This window comes from Tauraco erythrolophus, chromosome 19 (assembly GCF_009769465.1).
Source record: "Tauraco erythrolophus isolate bTauEry1 chromosome 19, bTauEry1.pri, whole genome shotgun sequence".
NCBI lineage: Eukaryota > Metazoa > Chordata > Aves > Musophagiformes > Musophagidae > Tauraco > Tauraco erythrolophus.
The window spans coordinates 16,467,212-16,485,780 of NC_141483.1; the positions used below are offsets into that span (position 1 = coordinate 16,467,212).

At 39.2% G+C, this 18,569-nt stretch overlaps 1 protein-coding gene across 1 annotated transcript in view; it reads right to left on the reverse strand.

Moving 5' to 3' along the window:
• Positions 1-259: 259 nt before the first annotated feature.
• Positions 260-18,569, reverse strand: part of KREMEN1 (kringle containing transmembrane protein 1) — a 31,065-nt gene continuing 12,755 nt past the window's right edge. Inside the window, 13 exon segments of the mRNA XM_086623591.1 lie at positions 260-419; positions 1,420-1,504; positions 3,378-3,536; positions 4,150-4,197; positions 4,200-4,343; positions 4,346-4,489; positions 7,865-7,939; positions 7,942-7,998; positions 8,001-8,016; positions 8,468-8,512; positions 8,514-8,534; positions 8,536-8,594; positions 16,492-16,583. Coding sequence (XP_086479717.1) covers positions 260-419; positions 1,420-1,504; positions 3,378-3,536; positions 4,150-4,197; positions 4,200-4,343; positions 4,346-4,489; positions 7,865-7,939; positions 7,942-7,998; positions 8,001-8,016; positions 8,468-8,512; positions 8,514-8,534; positions 8,536-8,594; positions 16,492-16,583 — 1,105 coding nt within the window.

Below are 18,569 nucleotides of genomic sequence, written 5' to 3' on the forward strand. Positions count from 1 at the left end.
GTATTTTAAGTGCTTTGGTTTAAAGGCAGTAATTAACAGTGCTACAGATTTGATGAGCACTAGATATTGCAAAACTATTGTCGAAATTAAATATGTTGTCATTAGCATACCCAAGAGAACAGCAGATAGGCAAAGTCACTCAAAGGCCTTTGGAAATGGACTTTTTGGAAAACAAATATGAGATTGAGACAGTAAAAAAGGATTATTCTCAAGTCACCTGGATTTTAAGAAGATTGATTCTTGTAAAATAAAAGATACTTCAGTTTCCCACTAGTGGGTTGCAATCATCTTGTTGACTTCGAAGCTTTTTCTTGAAGATAAATATTGATGTGGATGGCTGATAAAATATACTCCAGATCTCACCAGTAGTAACCTCATTGGAATCTTCTGTTTCAGTTGCAGATGATATCTGATGGGATCTACAAAACAAGTGTTAATTCACTCCAGGTGTTAAGGTGCTTGGGAAGCTGCTATTATTAGTATGTCTGCATTACTGCTACATGGGTAATGCTAGCTGCTTCCACTACCTCTGTGACACCTTTTTACCTGCTGCACAGGTATGTAGGTTTTTGGAGCGTTTGCTGGTTGTTTCTTGACCAAATGAAAAGTTAGGCATTCTGTTGCTAGAGTAGTTGCTACCCTAATTAAAGCAGTGACATTAAGCTAAGAAGTCTGTAGATATTCTATTACTAATTGCTATTAATATAAATTAATTTCCTTGTATATTTAAGCCTGTTTGTGGTATGTAAATAAAATATTCAACATTTATGATTTGTTGATAAGTCACCCATCATTTCATTCAATGAGTGTCCATCTAGGGGCCACAAAAATTACTCGGAGTAAGTGTAGAGAAATATAGTAATAAAATTATGTTGTTTTTAATAGGCAAAAAAACCCCACCAAACTATACTGGTTAAGTGTCACACCATAATACAACTTTTCATATTTGGGATTGTATTTTGAACCATTTTCAACATTTCATAAAAGAAAGTAAGTATTAACTAGTCTATATGTAACTTTTTTCCCTGGTTCTCTGATCTGGTTTGAGGTTTTAGCTTTTTTCCCACAAAGTATTCTCATCATTTGACCTCTTCCCACCAATGCTAGATGTCTGATTAAATTTTCCTCTTTGCTATATAACATCAGTCAGTATGAGAAACCTTTTTATTCCTTGAAATACGAATCTTGTCAAAACAAGACCAAAAGAGAGATTCTAGCAGCAAATGCTATCCTAACAGACTGGAAAGTTAAAAAATGTGCTTATTTAATATCTTTTATGAGAATACAAACACGCAACATATAACTTGGTTTTGAATATGACCAATCTGGCAGTATCAGAAGGCAGAGAAATGAAATGTACCAGGTTTGGTACAGAGTTGAGATGTCCATTCTCCAGGGATAGTTTTGCTCCATACTTACCTCATGGTTATGTGCAGAAATATCTTTGCTATTATGGCTGTAACACTTAGGATTAGCAGTGCTGTGAGACTGTATATTGTCCACTCTGTAAAAGAGAAGAGAGGGAGAGGGACAGCAGAGGAGAGAGGAGAGGGGAGAGGAAGGGAGGGGAGAGGAGGGGAAGGGGAGGAGAGGGGAGGAAGGAGCTCTCAGTACATTCATTTACTTTCAATTTTTCAAGTAAGAATATTGCACAAAAGAAACACATAGCCTTATGATGCTTTTTTTCAACACTGTAATTTGAAGATGCCTTAAACCTTGAAGTATTTTCTGCAGACTGGCAGAAACTGTGTAACTCTCAGTCAGAACTGTTTTTTCCCATGCAGTACTGCTCCTTAAGCATATATCAGTAAAATTATCTAACTAGTATCTAGGAAAGGAATCAAAACTCACTCAGAGGAAAATTTAAAGGCAGTCTAAACAACATACTAGAATATATGGCACCAGTAGTAATTCTATGTTTGCAGGGAGATGGCTTAGTTTTATATCAATAATTATGTAAGTAATCACTAAGTAGGGTTTTTTTTTTACCTTTCTAGAGTCTACTGAGACAGGTGATAGTATTTGTACTCTGTTATTTTATCACTTAACACTGACAGCTCTTTGTCATTCTATTTTACATTTAAATTTAGTTCTGGTTGTACCAGCAAGTCAAGCAGGACTTAAGGAACAACTTGACACATGGTAACCATTTGAACCACTAAGAGATTGGGCTCAGGGAAGCTATTTCTAAATACTAGATGACCTTGTCATTTTGACTTCCACAATCTTGCAGTGGGAGGCTACAGCATGTCTGAGATGGGAAACGACGATGGCACTGGGAAGTAACTCTGACATGCTTAGCACACTGACAGTCTTGCAAGGACTTTGAATTATTACAACAACTGCATAAAGGCCATCACCTTCAGAAGTCCTGAAGCTCAAAGGAGTAAAAAAAGAAGACTAAGTCTCTCCCACAAAATGCTCCTTTCTCAAAGCATTGACTGTTTCATGATTATTCTAACAGTATTTTCATAACTGCATAAAATCCAAGGGTGCCAGTTTCATCTTAGGTTGGTATGACCCAAGCTCGTTAAGACTAGGCAGCTTAAATGTAACTGTGGTAATATCTCAGGCACTAGTCTGGGCCCAGTGCCAGGACTATCTTGCCCTGGATCTTGGGCATGTCTGCAACCTGGCCAGTTCGTTGACTATATGCAGCTCATGTGCAGTCATGTCCTTACGCTTCAGATTTGGAATGTGGACCGCATCAGGACCTACAGAACTATTAGAGTGTCCACAGCGTGATCGAGGCCCAGCTGAAAAGATACATAAAAGCAGATGCCCAGAGTAGTTGAAAGATAGGAGAGACCAATAGTGATATTCACTGAGAGTGCATTTTTAGTCTTCAATTATTTACAACTCAACAATTTCCTGAATGAAGTCATGTCTTCAAGATGAGGTCTAGACACACGACAGTTCTCAGTGGCATCTCCCTGCACTCATTAACTTGCTTCATCCTTGTCTAGCCCTCTTTGTAGCTGTAGCTTTTGTGAATTGAGATAACTGGGATGCATCCAGCATTAAGGCTCTTCCAGACCCTACAAAAGCTTTTCTCTTTTTTCAGCACCTTTTGCCATTTCTGTGGTATGCACTGGTCACTGAAGCTGATCCTACTAAGGAGGCTGCTCTGACTCATATCTTATTCTGATGTCCTTTTATTCTCAAGGACTCACCTTCTTCAGACTATTTCTAACTGATTTATGCTGAGAATTGAGTTTTGAGAAGTAATAAGAGCAGCACAGTTAGAGGCAATTAGACTAAATGAAAATTCATCTGTTAGTAAGATCAGAAAATGTGGAGGAGGCAAAGCAAACAGTGACTATAGATTGTGCCTTGGCAAAATGTTTTTCCTTTTCCACATTTCCATGTAATATTACCAGGCATGGAGCTACTAGGATGACTTGGGCTGGTTGTGATGACATAAAGTATCTTTGATGACCGGGCTGCATTGATGCTGAGATTTGCTTGTTCATTTATCTTCTCTGACATGGTCTGATTCGTTGGAATCTTGTTTTGATGCACATTGTCCTTCACAGCTGAAAACACAAGAGTATGATTACAAAAACAATTTCTTAACAGGTGTGATTGGACTTTATATTGTGCTTCTAAACAGACATGTGCTGCTCTCTGGTTTACTTAGAGAACTCCAATAACTGAATCATGTCTGATGCCAGAAAAAGCCTGTACTTCACCAAGCTGGGGTTCTCAGAATTTTACTGGAAGCTAATTGTTCATCACAACAGTAAGTACAACTCGAGGACTAAAATGTTTTCTCCTGCTGACTTTCCATCTGAGTGGAACAGGACTGTTGGAGAGAGCCAAGATGAACTAAGAAGAAGATGGACTACGGGTTTTTTGTTTTCTTCAGCTTTGTCATTTTTCCAATCTGTTTTTGAAAGGCAGGTATGTATAGGATTGAATTTTTGAAAATTTAAATTTTGCTATTATGACATAGCTGACTGGACTGTTCCAAATTGAGAGAATATTTTAGTGAAGCTTTTACTCACTGCGCAGTGGAAACAAGATAGATGACACACCTCGTAGACATGGATTTAAAATATTTCCTCTTTTTTTTGCCGCTTCAGAAATCTCCTGTATGAATTAAATGCTTTACGGCTCATTGAAAGGTAGAAACTCAGCAAATTTAGCCTCTTACCCCTCTATATCTGATAGCAAATCCCTGGGCTTGATTGATTCATCTGAGAAAAAGTACAAAATTACAAAATCCAAAGAGATATTAAAGGTGTGAGGAGGCCGATTCTTGCCATTAAACCGAGCTAGAACATGATAGGTATAGCCATCCAGCAATTCCACCATATCTGTAGCATCTTTGATTTCAAAAGGGCAAAGCTGAAGTGGATTCGAGATGCTCCTGGAACTTGTATAGTCCAGTAACAGACTTTGCCTGTGCCGTATGTGTCAGGAAAATCTGGGGAATAGATCACAGCTGTAGCAGAAGTGTAATTCCCTCCACAGGCACCAATAAGGGCTGTGAAAAGGAGAGGGAGAAAAATTAAACAAAGAGGTTACACATTCATTAGGCACAGCTTTAGCACTCTGTAGATTCTAATACTCCAACGTGACTTGAAGGTACAGAGTTCCTCCCCCAGCAGGATGCACTGTCTCGCAGACTGGTATTCTTTACTTTCCACAGCACTGGGAGCACAGCTATTACGTTGCATCCGCTTGAGACGATACAGTCATTCCGGCTCATTATTCTGAGACCTATGGATCAATCTTGAATACTGCAACTATCCTTTGTCCTTGTATGTAACCATGTACCTTTCCTGCATCCCTGCAGGAAGAGCATGAAAGTTAAATCACTGATTTAGGGACTTCTACTCCATCCCTATCAGGCAGGCAGGCAAGTGGATTAGTGACTACTAACGCTCACTGTTGAATTATCGAAATTCCTTTGCAGTCTTGTCAAACTGAAAAAACAAATCTTCGTAGAATAGCTGAAGGTTGGAAGGGGCCCTGGAGACTGTCTAGTCCAATCCCCCTGCCTCAAAGCAGGAGACATTGTCTAAGTTCTGAGTCTCAAGGAATGGAGACTCCACAACCTCTACAGGCAGCCTGTTCCATTGTCACTCTCACCATAAAAAAAGTCTTTCCTTATATTTAAATGGATTTTCCTGGTATTTGATTTTGTGCCTATTGCCTCCATGTCTATTCAGTAGACAACATTGAGAGTCTGGCTTCATCTTTAGACCCTCCCATCAGTTATTCCTACAAACTGAAAAGATCCCCCTGAGCCTTCTTTTCTCAAGGCCTAAACAATCCAAGAGCTCTCAGTTTCTCCTCTGTACAATGATGCTACAATCTCTTAATCACCTTTGTGGCCATTTATACGTGCTTTTAAGCATCCTGTCTTTTGATCTTGTCCAATTTATGTTTGACATTACTGTCACTATGTAACTTGAAAAAGATCCTGTTACGAGGTCTAAAGAAAATCTTTAGATTTGTTGCTACCTTTTAAATCAAAACAAGCCACACACCTGGTAAATCTTTATATTCCTTGACAACTACCCAGATTCCTAATGCCAAACTTATTTAACCAATGAAACAAGAGAGAAATTAAAATGCGAGCCAACTGACTTGATGCATATCTATATATACACATATATAATTTGTAAAATGTACTGTATATAGGGTATATATGCACTATATATATGTATTTATATATCTCTTCAATATACACCAATACTATTTATATTATATAATATTACTAACAAAACTGTTTGTATCAGAGTTTATCACTCCCTCATATCATAGGCTGCAGGACCTGAGAATCATGCTAGAATTATTTTCTCTGAAGCTTAATAAAGCCCTGTAAACAGGCCTGTGAGAATGGAAATTAAAATGAAGTGTTTTGAAGTGTCTCAGTTTTCACAGGCTCTCTGAGAAAGAGCTTAATATAAATACAATTAAACGGAAGCTGGGGGAACGAGAACAAGTTAGTAGCATTACGTCTGCCAGAAAAATCACGTGAAAACATTCTTTTTCTGGAAGTAGGCTTGATCACAGCCTGTGCAAGCCTCACACTTCAGTGCTGCACTATGAGAGATCTTACAGAGGAACTGAAAAAATATGAAAGAAGAATAGGAAAAAACATGAAAGACCCTACAGCGGTTCCTGAGCCCCCATAGAGGAATTTTTTGGCACTTAACTCCCTGCTAACAAAGCTGGTGATTTAATTGAATAGACAGAATTTTTTTAATAGATAGAATAGATTGCATTGATACAATTGAAATTTGTCATTGAGATATCAAATTCTTTCTTCGCAAATGGCTTATAGGTGTTGTAAGATTTGGCTGTGCATGTTTGTAATTACTGAATTGCACGTTCTTCAAACCTAGCATACTAAGAACGCCACTGACTAGTGCTCCACAGATGCCTAATGAAGTACAGCATTGCCCCATATGGAATGGAAATACTTCCCCTCTCTACATTTCCTTCTACAGCTGGCAGAATTCTGTGTGTGGGTCTGCCTGTACAGCTTCTAGGCGTGACAGTAGCACAGAAACACATACGGTTAACAGGGGGTGGGGACTGTGGGGGGTTTGGGAGGGGCGGGTGGGCATGTGTATACATACAGCGATTGGAGTGTGAAGTGGGGATATGACATAACCTGAAAGAAGAATGAGATGAGCAGGTGTTGCTCATCCGCAAAAGAAAATAGGTGGCAGTTACTAGGATGACCTCTCTTACCTGGCCATAGCTCTCTCCCTTGCTGTTTACCAGAAAGACCAGTGCAGGTCCTCAGGGTAAATTTTACCTAAGCCCCTCAGTCATTCAGACAAAGAACGCTACAACGGGGTCTTTACCCGTCAAGGATGTGGAACGCAGAGCAGAAGGAAACAGGATGCTGCAGTGTGAAGGTCCATGCTACATTAACACTTGAAAGCAACATGCAACTCTGGTGCTTCTTTCCATATCCTGGGGAGAATTGGAAGTGAGCAGGGACTAAATTCCTGACTCACTGAAATGTCTTTCTGTCTCGCTAAGCTGGGAATCAGAGTTTTAGAGTAAGGAGATGGGAATTTGGTTGTGGTGTCAGCAGGTGGAAAATGATATGACTTATAGAGTTCAGAGGTTTATAATTCGACTTTAAAAGGTAGCTCTCTACATCAGAGGCAGCTGAGATTAGAGAAAGCAAACAACGTACTGGTGCATACTGTAAACTTTTCCGTACTCCCAGCTATACTGGAGCCAGTACTGTACTGCAGCTAGACAACTGGGTACTCATACCGTCATCCTGTGAAGTTACGCAGCTGGCACTGGTATGTATACTGAAAAGTAGAAGTAGAAAGGAGGATTCTATGTATAAGAAATTATGGAACTCAACTATGGTCATAATAGCACCTAACTTGTTTGTACTTCTGTGGTACACTCCTTCCCTGTCCCAATTCTACTACAATGCTTTGTGTTGTGTTAATCAGGTTATAGCACGTCTTGTCTGGTTTAATAAAAAAAATTTCAAGTTGGTGTAGATTGAAATTTTATTTGAGGTGCCTCACTTAATCATGTATCTACTCTCTGGTAAGACCAGTTCTGAAGGAGTCTTTCTGTGACATGCTGTTTGTGATAGCTGATGTAGTACCACTTGTGGGAAAGTAAGAGACAATCTCTGGAGCGTTGAGTCAGTTGCCCTGAGCAGGCATTCATTCTTGGAAGAGCTACTTCACATTATTAATGGATGTTGAATTTTATGCAGCAATGGAAAGCAGCTGTATTTATACTGATTTTAGGTGTTTTGCTGTTTTGCGTGCAACACTTTCATATGCATTAAACCCTTTTCCCTGATTTGCTGAACATTTGAGTCCTCTCCTTTGAGAAAAACTGAGCCTGTTCCAATACTTACTGTCAAAAGAATGACCTCTGCCCATCCCACCAGCAAGGCGAGTATGGTCTCCAAAGCCAACACTGTTGCATTCCTACTGGCTGCCTCTCCATATCTCCAATAGTCAGGATTATTTCCACAGAAACAAGCATAACAGATTCCATGCCTGCAAACTTTGACAACAAGATGCGTAAGGAGGGAAGGGATAATATTTATACAGGAGTAACAGCAGAAGGTTGTATGAGCAAGAAAGCTGGCAGCAGAATTTGTGTGTTATAGAGAAGTCATGGTTAGTCGGAGGTCCCACCACAACCTGTTTTTGTTTGAGCTGTCAGGATGCTATTTAAGAATAACGAGAAAGATGGAATGGAGGCACCCTATCCCTCATAACTGCAGTACGCAAGCATACTTTCTCCGCATCCTGGCCCTATAATTGTTCGTTGCTCAGATGCTCTGGATAGCCAGAGGGGAAAGCTAGGTCTCCTGGAGTGGGAGTAAGACCGTAGACCTCTAAAGGTAAAAAAAAGAGCAGGGGAGAGAAATGTGATAGAGGCTCTAGGCATATTGCCATCTTTTCATTTCTGAACAACCATTTTTGTAACATATGTATTCAAAGACCCTCACCTAAATTTCTGACTTTCGGCAGGAAACTGATGCCAGGGTTTGGAGTAGTAAGTTTATTGGAGGTCTCCGCTGGTGCCAGTCAAAGGTGGCTCTCCATGGTCCTTGTAACACCCTAGATTCCCGGGCACTGGCAAGAATACCAGACAACAGTCATTCGAAGGTGTGCCTGGAAGCACCCAAGACACCACCGACCACTTTATGCACTACCTGGTTACTAAGCAGCTCTCTATATGCTCTTGTCTTGATTTTGCAGTATGGGAAATGTTACTCTATGCTAGATCCTTGTCAATATTTTCCAAACATACCCAGGGATAAAGACAGGTGGTGAAATAGTATTGTATCTTCTTATCAATATACCTGCAATACTCTGTAGTTGGTTTCTGTAAGCTGCAGTAACATAGACAAGATAAATAACCTGGTTAATTTCTCCTGATAGAGACAATTAAAAAAAAAGCCATTAAGTGAGTTCAGAGGTTTTGTGAGGTTTTTTAACTATGCTCATGCATATTCTAACAATGTAATTAAACAATGTGATTTCTGTCTGACCTTCAAAACAATGAAGTTCTGGAAGTTTTCTAAACTTTAGGAAGGGAACCTAAACTTTTTTAGGATGCAGTCTGGAAAGTTTTATGGGAGGGACTATATACTTATTTAGGGGAATTTCATAACATTTAAAACTCAAATTCTGATATGAATTCAAAGTATCATACTTTATGGTATGTACAAAGAGATTCAAAGCGAGCAATATTACTTTTTAAAAGAACATCTATCTATACTGTATATACAACATTTCAGGGCTTCTTGGTCACTATGGGAGGTCAGAGTCTTCCTCCTTCAGTGCATAATTTGTCCTTTGTTTTTCTTCTTGCACTTTTCATGAAAGCACTCAAATTTAGCCATGAATACTAGAGAGGACATGGGGTACAATATAGTGCTGTGCTAATGGCATAAAGTTATCTCTCACCTACTTGTCATATCTGCTCACTACTTGGAATTAAATCTATTACCAGCTCTGTGGTCAGATAATTTTTATCCCTGTGCCAGATTGACAAGGATTACTTTTTGTCCACCTAACCTCCACAGCTCTGTAGAACATGTGATATGATCAGAGAACTGCATGAATTTCACTTATTCCGTCATTTGTTGTTTCAGTACCCAGTAAACTCTGAACTCTTTGTTGCTAACATCTTGTGGCACAGCACTGTTTCAGGTTTTTGACTTACCATTAGGGGTTTTTTTTGGGAGGAAATGCTGGGTTTGGGGTTTTGCAGCCTCTGATGCATGATAGCATGTGGATTAGCTGGTTTTGGGTGCTTAGCCATCTCTCATACAGGTGACCCTTTTCTCTATCAGATAACCTGTGTGTTAGTAAACTGCTTCTGTATTATTATACTTTCACATAAATACAACAGGAATGCAATGATGCTTTTTTGTACTAAGCTGTCTTTTACAGTAGTCCTGAAAGTATCTCTTCATTGGATTCTAGAAGGCCCATTTTTGGGATTTCTTACACACGTCCATACAAAACAGCCATTTAAATTATGCCTTAATTCAGAACTGCTACTTGTCACATTCTAACAAAGATACTCTCGTCCCTACTCTTATGGATGTCATCTTACAGTTAAAATCTGGATCATTCTGACATCAGGAACAGTTAACAGGTCTGTCTCAGAATTTGCTCCCAGATTTAGGCTGTGTTGCCTAAGGCAGCTTTCGTATTTTGAGGAAGAGGGTTAGCAAATCTATTAGTGACCAGCAAATACACTGGCGTGTGTATGATTATACTCTTCAGGAGGATGATTATAGCATTATGAAGAATTAATGGAGTTGGGAAGAAAATTCAAGTATTTATATTTATTGAATGATTAGATAATGTTGCTTCAACAATGATTATATAATGTTGCTTCAACAACTGGTGACCAGCTGAAGGCTGGCTGGAGGGCCAGTCACCTGCTGAAGGCTGGCTGAAGGCTGGCTGGAGGCCGGTCACCAGTGGGGTTCCCCAGGCTCAGTGCTGGGTCCAGTTCTGTTTAACATCTTTATCAATGACCTGGATGAGGGGATTGAATGTACCCTCAGTAAATTTGCGGACGACACCAAGCTGGGAGGCTGTGTCGATCTGCTCGAGGGTAGGGAGGCCCTTCAGAGGATTTGAACAGCCTGGATCGTTGGGCTGAGGCCAATGGCATGAGCTTTAATAAGGCCAAGTGCAGAGTCCTTCACTTGGGGTATACAAACCCCAAGCATCGCTATAGGCTCGGGAAGAGTGGCTGGAGAGCTGCCTGGCGGAGAAGGACCTGGGGGTGTTGGTTGACTACCGGCTTGATATGAGCCAGCAGTGTGCCCAGGTGGCCAAAAAGGCCAATGGGATACTGGCGTGTATCAAGAATAGTGTGACCAGCAGGAGCAGGGAAGTGATCCTGCCCCTGTACTCGGCACTGGTGAGGCCGCACCTGGAATATTGTGTCCAGTTTTGGGCCCCTCGCTTTAAGAGAGATATTGAGCTCCTGGAGCGAGTCCAAAGAAGGGCAACTAAACTGGTCAAGGGCTGGAAAATAAAACTATGAGGAGCGGCTGAGGGAGTTGGGGCTGTTTAGCCTGGAGAAGAGGAGGCTGAGGGGAGACCTGATTACAGCCTACAAATACTTGAGAAGGGATGGTGGGGAGGTGGGGGAAGGGCTCTTTACATTAGTGATGGGCGATAGGACAAGAGGAAATGGGTATAAGCTTAGTCAGGGAGATTCAGGTTGGATGTTAGGAAGTATTCTTCTCTGAAAGGGTTGTCAGCCACTGAATAGGCTGCCCAGGGAGGTGGTTGAGTCCCCATCCCTGGATGTGTTTAAGAACAGGGGGGATGATCTACTTAGCGATATGGTTTAATGGGGATTAGGGACGGTTGGACTTGATGATCTCTAAGGTCTTTTCCAACCTAGAAATCTATGAATGAATCTATGATGATCTATGAATTAATGCAAGCTTCTAATAGAGAGATCAAATGGGCTGAGATGAAGGCAGAGCCATATGTCCTTCAAATATTGTTCATAAATCATTTCATTTTCTAAGAGTGATATAATTTCAACTATAAATGTTTGCATGGAGTTACAGCTTTGATATTCCCTGCAGCAACATGCATATACGTACTGAGACTTCAAGTTACAGCCTGAATTAACATACCTTTGGAAATCCCCATTTGCAGCCCCACCCCAGCTGAGTATAGCTGGGCAGATAACTCTCAGAGAGCTCAGTTTTTTGTACAGTGCATGATTTCACTGCCCTGAAAAAGCTTCCTAGTAAACCAACCTAGCTTTTCCTAGGAGACTTGGGATTTCCTAAAAACACATATTACATATATATATTTAAGTAGCTTTATTGGTGAGACCCTTCAACCTTGTCTCCATTGTACTTCAATATGTTTCATGCTAAGAAACCAGACTGAGTAATTTGAAACTACTTCTTCCATTTTGTAACTAAATCAAGCGTACCATTTGGGTACATCCTAAGCTGTCCCAGCAGTCATTTTAACTTCCTTGTATCTAGCAAACAAAATTAATGTCATGCGATTTGAAATAAACAGGAGTATCAATCTAGTCCAACAGTGAACAGTAATTTCCATGCCAGTGCCCAGCTCTTCAAATTACTTTGATATCAAATCAACAAACTACAGGAGCCCAAGGATATGTGCTCAGCTAAAAACACTTTAGTGGTCCCACATCAAATATGATTAAACACTCTCTGAACTGGGACAATCAAAAAACACTGACTCCTGTACGTGATTACAGTTTTTCCTATGGCTACTGATGAGCTGGTCTTAAACCTGAGACACCACTGAGTTGCTACTGAAGGGTAATCAAGTGCACATAGTATAAGCATAATAGTAGAGGGGAGATCATTTGTAATCTGAGTTGGAGAAGACCTAATTGGCAAACACTGCTTTTATATCAGATCCCCAGTGATCATAAATTACTGCTTTTTCAACAATGTTTTTCGTACATTAGAATAGCACGCTCCTCATTCATACTACATTAAACTGAATCAGGATGTATGCATGGGGAGCCACCCAACATAAATCTAAATAAGACAGTGTGCATTTAGGTATGTGGAACAGCTCTGCAGAAAAGGCCCCAGAGGCCCCAACAGACAGGAGCGTGCCAGGCAGCAACGGCAGCCAGCAGGCTTGTATTGAGATGAGCACAGTCAGAGATGAAGAGAAGTGATTGTTCATCTACTCAGCTTTTGTCAGGACCACACTGAGACTACTATGTCCAGTTTTGGGCCCACCAGTGCAAGAAAGACAATGACTGACTGAAGCGAGTTCAGCAGAGAGGCAAGATGGTCAGACAGCTGGAGCACTCGCCACATGAGAAGAGGCTGAGGGACTGGGGCTTGTTCAGCCCGTGGAAGAGACGGCTTTGGGGGCACCCCTAAGCAGCTTTCCAACACCTACATGGAGGTATCACAACGACAGAGCCAGGGTCTTCACAGCGATGCATTCTGACAAGCGGAAAGGAGCTTAAGTTGAAACAGGAGATGGTTCAGACTGGATGTAAGGAAAATCTTTTCACCTGCTGGCAGTCAAGCACGGGAACAAGGGCCCAGAGAAGGAAGTACACTCCTGCGTCCCTGGAGGGTGTCATGGCCTGACTGGATAAACTTGTTCTCATCTGACAAACCAAGTAACTTGGTCTGATCTCAGAGCTGGCCCTGCTTTGAGCAGGAGGTTGGACTAGATGACAGCCAAGGGTCCCTTCCAACCAAGGGTATCCTACAACCCTATGTGTATGTATAAAACTATATATGTACAGATGTACATATATATATAAAGAAATGAAGAATCAAAAGTATTTCTAGATAGGTAGTGACTGTTTGGTTACTCTGACCTTTAAAAATTCCCATTACAATCTTTTGCCTTAATTTGCTCTTAATGTTTAGCCTACTAAAGAAGCTCCACAAAAATAGTTAGTCAATGTTTTGGGATTACTGTTCATGTTGATCAGTGATGTCTTACTGTTACATTGTCCTCACCCATTTGTGTCTATTTGTTCTCCTGTGCTTAAAAGGTCACCTCTTTTGTGCAATCATGCTATTTTTCTTTTAAGCAGCATCTGACATAATGAGGTCCTGGCAAATACCAGAGCTTCTGCACATTACATGTTAAGGCACATGTATCAAAACATGGAATTGACTCTTTTGAGCACAAAACCACGTTCCAGCTATACTCATCTAGCTGTCTTTCAAGAGCCTCCTAGCTTTTTGCAGCATAGTATACACCAGTATACTGTGTCAACTGCGCGAGCTACTCTCTTTGTTCTTGTGTTAAAACGTATACAGGTCAATCTTACAGAGTGATCAATACAGCTCTGTGTAACTTACCTAGCTCTGCCATTTAACATATCATCAATATTTCAGTAATAAATAAATTTATTACATGACATACATGCACACAGGAAATACGATTCCACTAATGAAATCTGTTTATGGTAAGAGACTCATGCAGGCCATAAACATGGAGATGCAACTAAGTGGGACAGCAAGCCTTTCTTTCTTTTACCTTTTGGGAGAGTAAGTTATTTCCTTTGAATTTCAACCTAACCTTATTATCAAAGAGACAAAAAAAGTCAGGAATAGCTGCAACATTGCAAAAAAAAATCTAAAGCATTCAGTTCTGAATTCTCCATGTGAGACACACATGTTCTCTCAGAACTCAGTGCTGCCTTCTTGCCTTTCATTTTGTTTATGTCCATTCCAGTCTGCTTAGCAGACAAGCCATTAAGAAGACAAGAGGAAGAAAAGGAAAGACTAAGCTCCTACTGGGGTAACTACCACTCTCTTCTGTGATTATGCCCACCCATCCTCATCTGTATAGCATGTTTACACATGCAGAATGCCAGAACACATTTCTGAATGAAACATTTAGCATTACATACAAATATTAGTGAACGAGACACATCAGGTCATCATGTGAAATCATCATCGTAATGAAAAATGCTTAACTGTAGATTCTTAATTATTTGGTAGAGTGAATCATTGCATGCAAATCTCTCTAGACAATCAAGACACTTCATGTTGTTGGCACTGTAGTCGTATTATGTGGGTACAGTTTATATGTAAATTGTACTTCAGATACTTGTCCTTTCTAGTAGTAAATATAATTATGGAGAAGAAGCTTATACAAGACAATTTTTTTATTTCTCTAAAAATTTCAAATAGGATTTCTTTACATAATTGCTTTTGTGCTCCATCACAAAACTCAAGCTTTGTATTATGCACTTCACAAGTCGGTTTCGATGGTCCTATAATTTAGCATCATGCTTACTGAAAACAGAAAATCTGGTAAAGAACAAAAGGGTTTTTTTACTTACACAGCTTCATAAGCCATGAGGTTTGTATTAAGACTTGGATGGGCTTGCAATGTACAGTTTGTTCTAAATTGCTGCAATTCCTTTTTCTAGTATCCAGTTTCAGTGCAATGCTTGAAGCAGCTGCTACTGGTCAAAAGGACATTTTGTAAATGTAAGTCTGGATTATCTGTGCAAGTAAGTGTCCAAGTTTAAATCCTCTGCTCCCCACCACAGAGAAAATGAGTGAGGCTGGTTTTAAAAGGATCCTTTGTGTAGAACAAATGGAGTGGAGAGAATTTGCCTTTCAGCTTTTTTACTGGTGCCATATCCAGAGAATTTGTTAACATCTGTGGTCTTTAAAGAAAAATGCAAATTCTTTCATTTTAGACCAAGATAAATTTCTTAATTAGGAGGGTCATGTTTCCTAAATACGACCTGGTATATTAGAAAAATAAGAGTAAGATGTCCTCTGAACAATGAGTATCGGAGTGTTGAATGATGTTGTGTTCTTTTAAATTAGACTCCTTAACCTGTATTTAAATCTAGGTAAAAGTCACCAGACTTACATACATACATACATGTATTTATTTGCCTAGCTTGAATATGTGAACCACTCACTCACATTCGTTAAAAAAGAAAACTCTGGACAAAGTAAAAAAATCACTTTAGATCCATTTTTCTCTGTTTGGTTGCGTCGTCTTAACTTCAAGTAAGAAATTTACTTCTTCCAATCGAAACTATGCCTATGTAAGGACAACTGCCCTGATGATTAACAGTATACACATAATATCCCCTAGAAATGAGAGTACTTGCACATAAGAAGTTAGGAAAGCAAATACAGGCATTAACGATTAGATTTAATAAAGTATGTAGTTATGGTTGCTTGTTAACATGAAAAATTGGAATATCTTTCTAATATTTAGCAATATTTTAAAGAATGTGATTCTTAGGAGTTTATCCTGGAGCATTCAGGAATGAAAATTTTGGAACATATTGATACACATCATGAAAAAACCTCCACATTTTAGACAAGGTAAATAATATAATACATTAAAAATGTTAAATACTGGAAGGAAGCTTCAGGTGATAAGCTTGTGAATTAGCTATTAAAAGAATATCACACGAAGTCCAGTTTGTGGTTTCACAGCAATGCTAAGTATATGCACCTGCAAGGAATAGAATTCTAGCCCAGAGCTCCCATATACCTAACTAATAGCCACGTTTTCCCTGTATCCTCTCATACTGTTCTTAATTCCTCCAAGCAATTCTGTGTATGATGTGTTAAACACATTAAACTAATACCATCATTTACAAGCAAATGATGGACACATATATACCTTCTGAAAAAAATAATTAATAATTTCCTATGCATTTTTTTCCTCTAGATTTTAATAAATTAATTACCTATTTCTATGGATTCAAAAACTAGCAGTACTTTGTAAGTTTTGAGTGATTCTCTTTTTTTTGGTAAATAACATAATCCAGTAATTCTGAGATGAGATGAAAAGGGTAGCAATGGAGGAACGATTCAGTAAATTTGCTGTTAACTCTAGAGACCCATTTAAAATATTGCTCAGTCTGCACATGAAAATAAGCTGACTGGTCTTATCCTAGTTTCTGTTTGAAAATGACTACCCACTGTTGTATAACTACCAATCCCCCTAAAAAATTGCATGGTGCTCTTACTTCGGCAGGATGGAATCTCACAGTATTTCCAATATATGCCATCCTCATGCTCTGCAATGTAGCACCATGGGCTGACATCTCCATCAGGGTTCCTGAAAGAGAAAAATAGAAAGAGCAAGTGAAAAGTCATCAAATATTTTAAAAAAACACATAAAAATAAATCTTACTAAGCTTCAGTGTCATCACTCTTTTTGCTCTAATACCTATTGAATTTTTAACTCGTTGGACATATATAGCAAGAAAAATGCAAAAGTGGTCAGGAAGTTCAGGTAACTTTTGTTATTACAGTACACAGCAAGCATAAAATGCTGGTAATGTCTAAAACATAACTTCCTTTTTCTTTAAGTTTAAAAGGTGCAGAGGTATATCTGGACAGTACCGAGACAGAAGATTTTCAGCCCCACATCCTGCATACAGGTTCCTTAGACTCTTATTGCCTTGGTACAAAATAGTCCAGACTCTAACTTTCTGTATGTATGATTACAAAAACATTTATCTGATAAAGTCTTCTGGGAAAGACACAGCTCTTTTCTTCCCCTTCAGGAAAGCTGAATAAATCTGTTCTAGTAATCTGATGCACTGACGGATGAGAGAATTCCTTAGGTGTCCATGATGTGTAGCATCATTATTCTTTGCCGATGTGTAGCATCATTTACAAATGCACACCTAATTAGTCTTTAAGTTATTTAAAGTTTTTTTCTATGTACGCTTTGAAAAACAATTCACATTGAAAAGATCAGTTTAAGAGAATAAATTGTTATTTTGGACAGTCAGGTTAAAATACGACCTTTTCTTGTAACTAGGGCTAACTGCAATCTTTTTATCATGCACTTCAGCATGAATTCTATTAATGAGACCCACCTATGCTGAAGTGTCAGTTCAGCTGCATGTTGTCATTTGGGTGTTTTAACAACTCTTCATGGAGCATCGAATTTTAGAACTGCTGGGGATGTTTTTTCATCAAATAACAGAATGCTGAAGACAATTGATAAGTTGAGTTCAATTTAGCTAATTAAAATGCTGCTAGTTAAGCTTTGAAACAGAGTAGTAAAAGTAGTGGACGAGGAAAGCCGAAGACTAGTGTGCTAGGAACTTAGGCGTAATGGCAGAGCTTCCAGTGGCTAAAGAAAGTAGAAGACTAAAATCAAGGAAAGCTTGTACTCAAAATAATATAATTTTCCTTGTTGTCACAGTTACAGGAAATTCTGAGTTTACACCTGCATGACAGAAATCAGACGTCTGTAATTGAATCATGGTAATGGCACTCCACATATAAATGCCTTAAAATGCAAGGAAATTGCAGGGAAATGTGATGAATGTCTTTAGAAATCTTTGCCTTGAACCTCAAAAGTGCATACAGTTAGAAAACAATTCAGCATGTTTCAAAATCTCCAAAAACTTCAGTCCACATAATTTTGTCATGGCTGAAATGAAGTTTCGTGGAACATTTTGAGGCATTTCCATCTCAACAGGGTGTCTTGCAGTAAACAAAACATTCCAAGTAGGGACCACCCATGGAGAGATAACATGCTTCTGATTAATGTTTTAAGTGTAAAATTAGATTATTCAAATGTTGTCCCTAAAATTGAGCCTCAAAGCAATGTATTATGCCTTAAAAAAGCCTTGTGAGATCTGTGTTGTCTCAGAGAAGGGAAGATCAACTTGTTCACTGACACCAAGCCAATGGATGGCAGAGAAAGAGCTAAAACAGTGGTATCTTCACTCTTAAGGCCTCGAAAAGATTCACATGCTAAAGATATGCTCTGACACTCTTAAAACAGTGACTTTCCAAGCTTTTTTTCAACAGAATGTGAAGTTTAAAAGTATCTGTTAGTTAGGATCATCATTCCATACACCTGTGAGACTATTTCTAGGCCATGTGATATTGCGTAAGGAAGGAAATGGCTAACCTTCCAGTCAAACTCCATCTCAAAGAAAATAATCTTAACGCCTAGCAGATTGAGGTTAAAAAGCTGTATTTGATAAACAAGTCATTTCTCAGGTTTACATACCAGATTAAAGGCTTCTTGCTCCTTGTAACACCAAATTCTCATTTGCTAAGTAAAGTGAGACTCTAG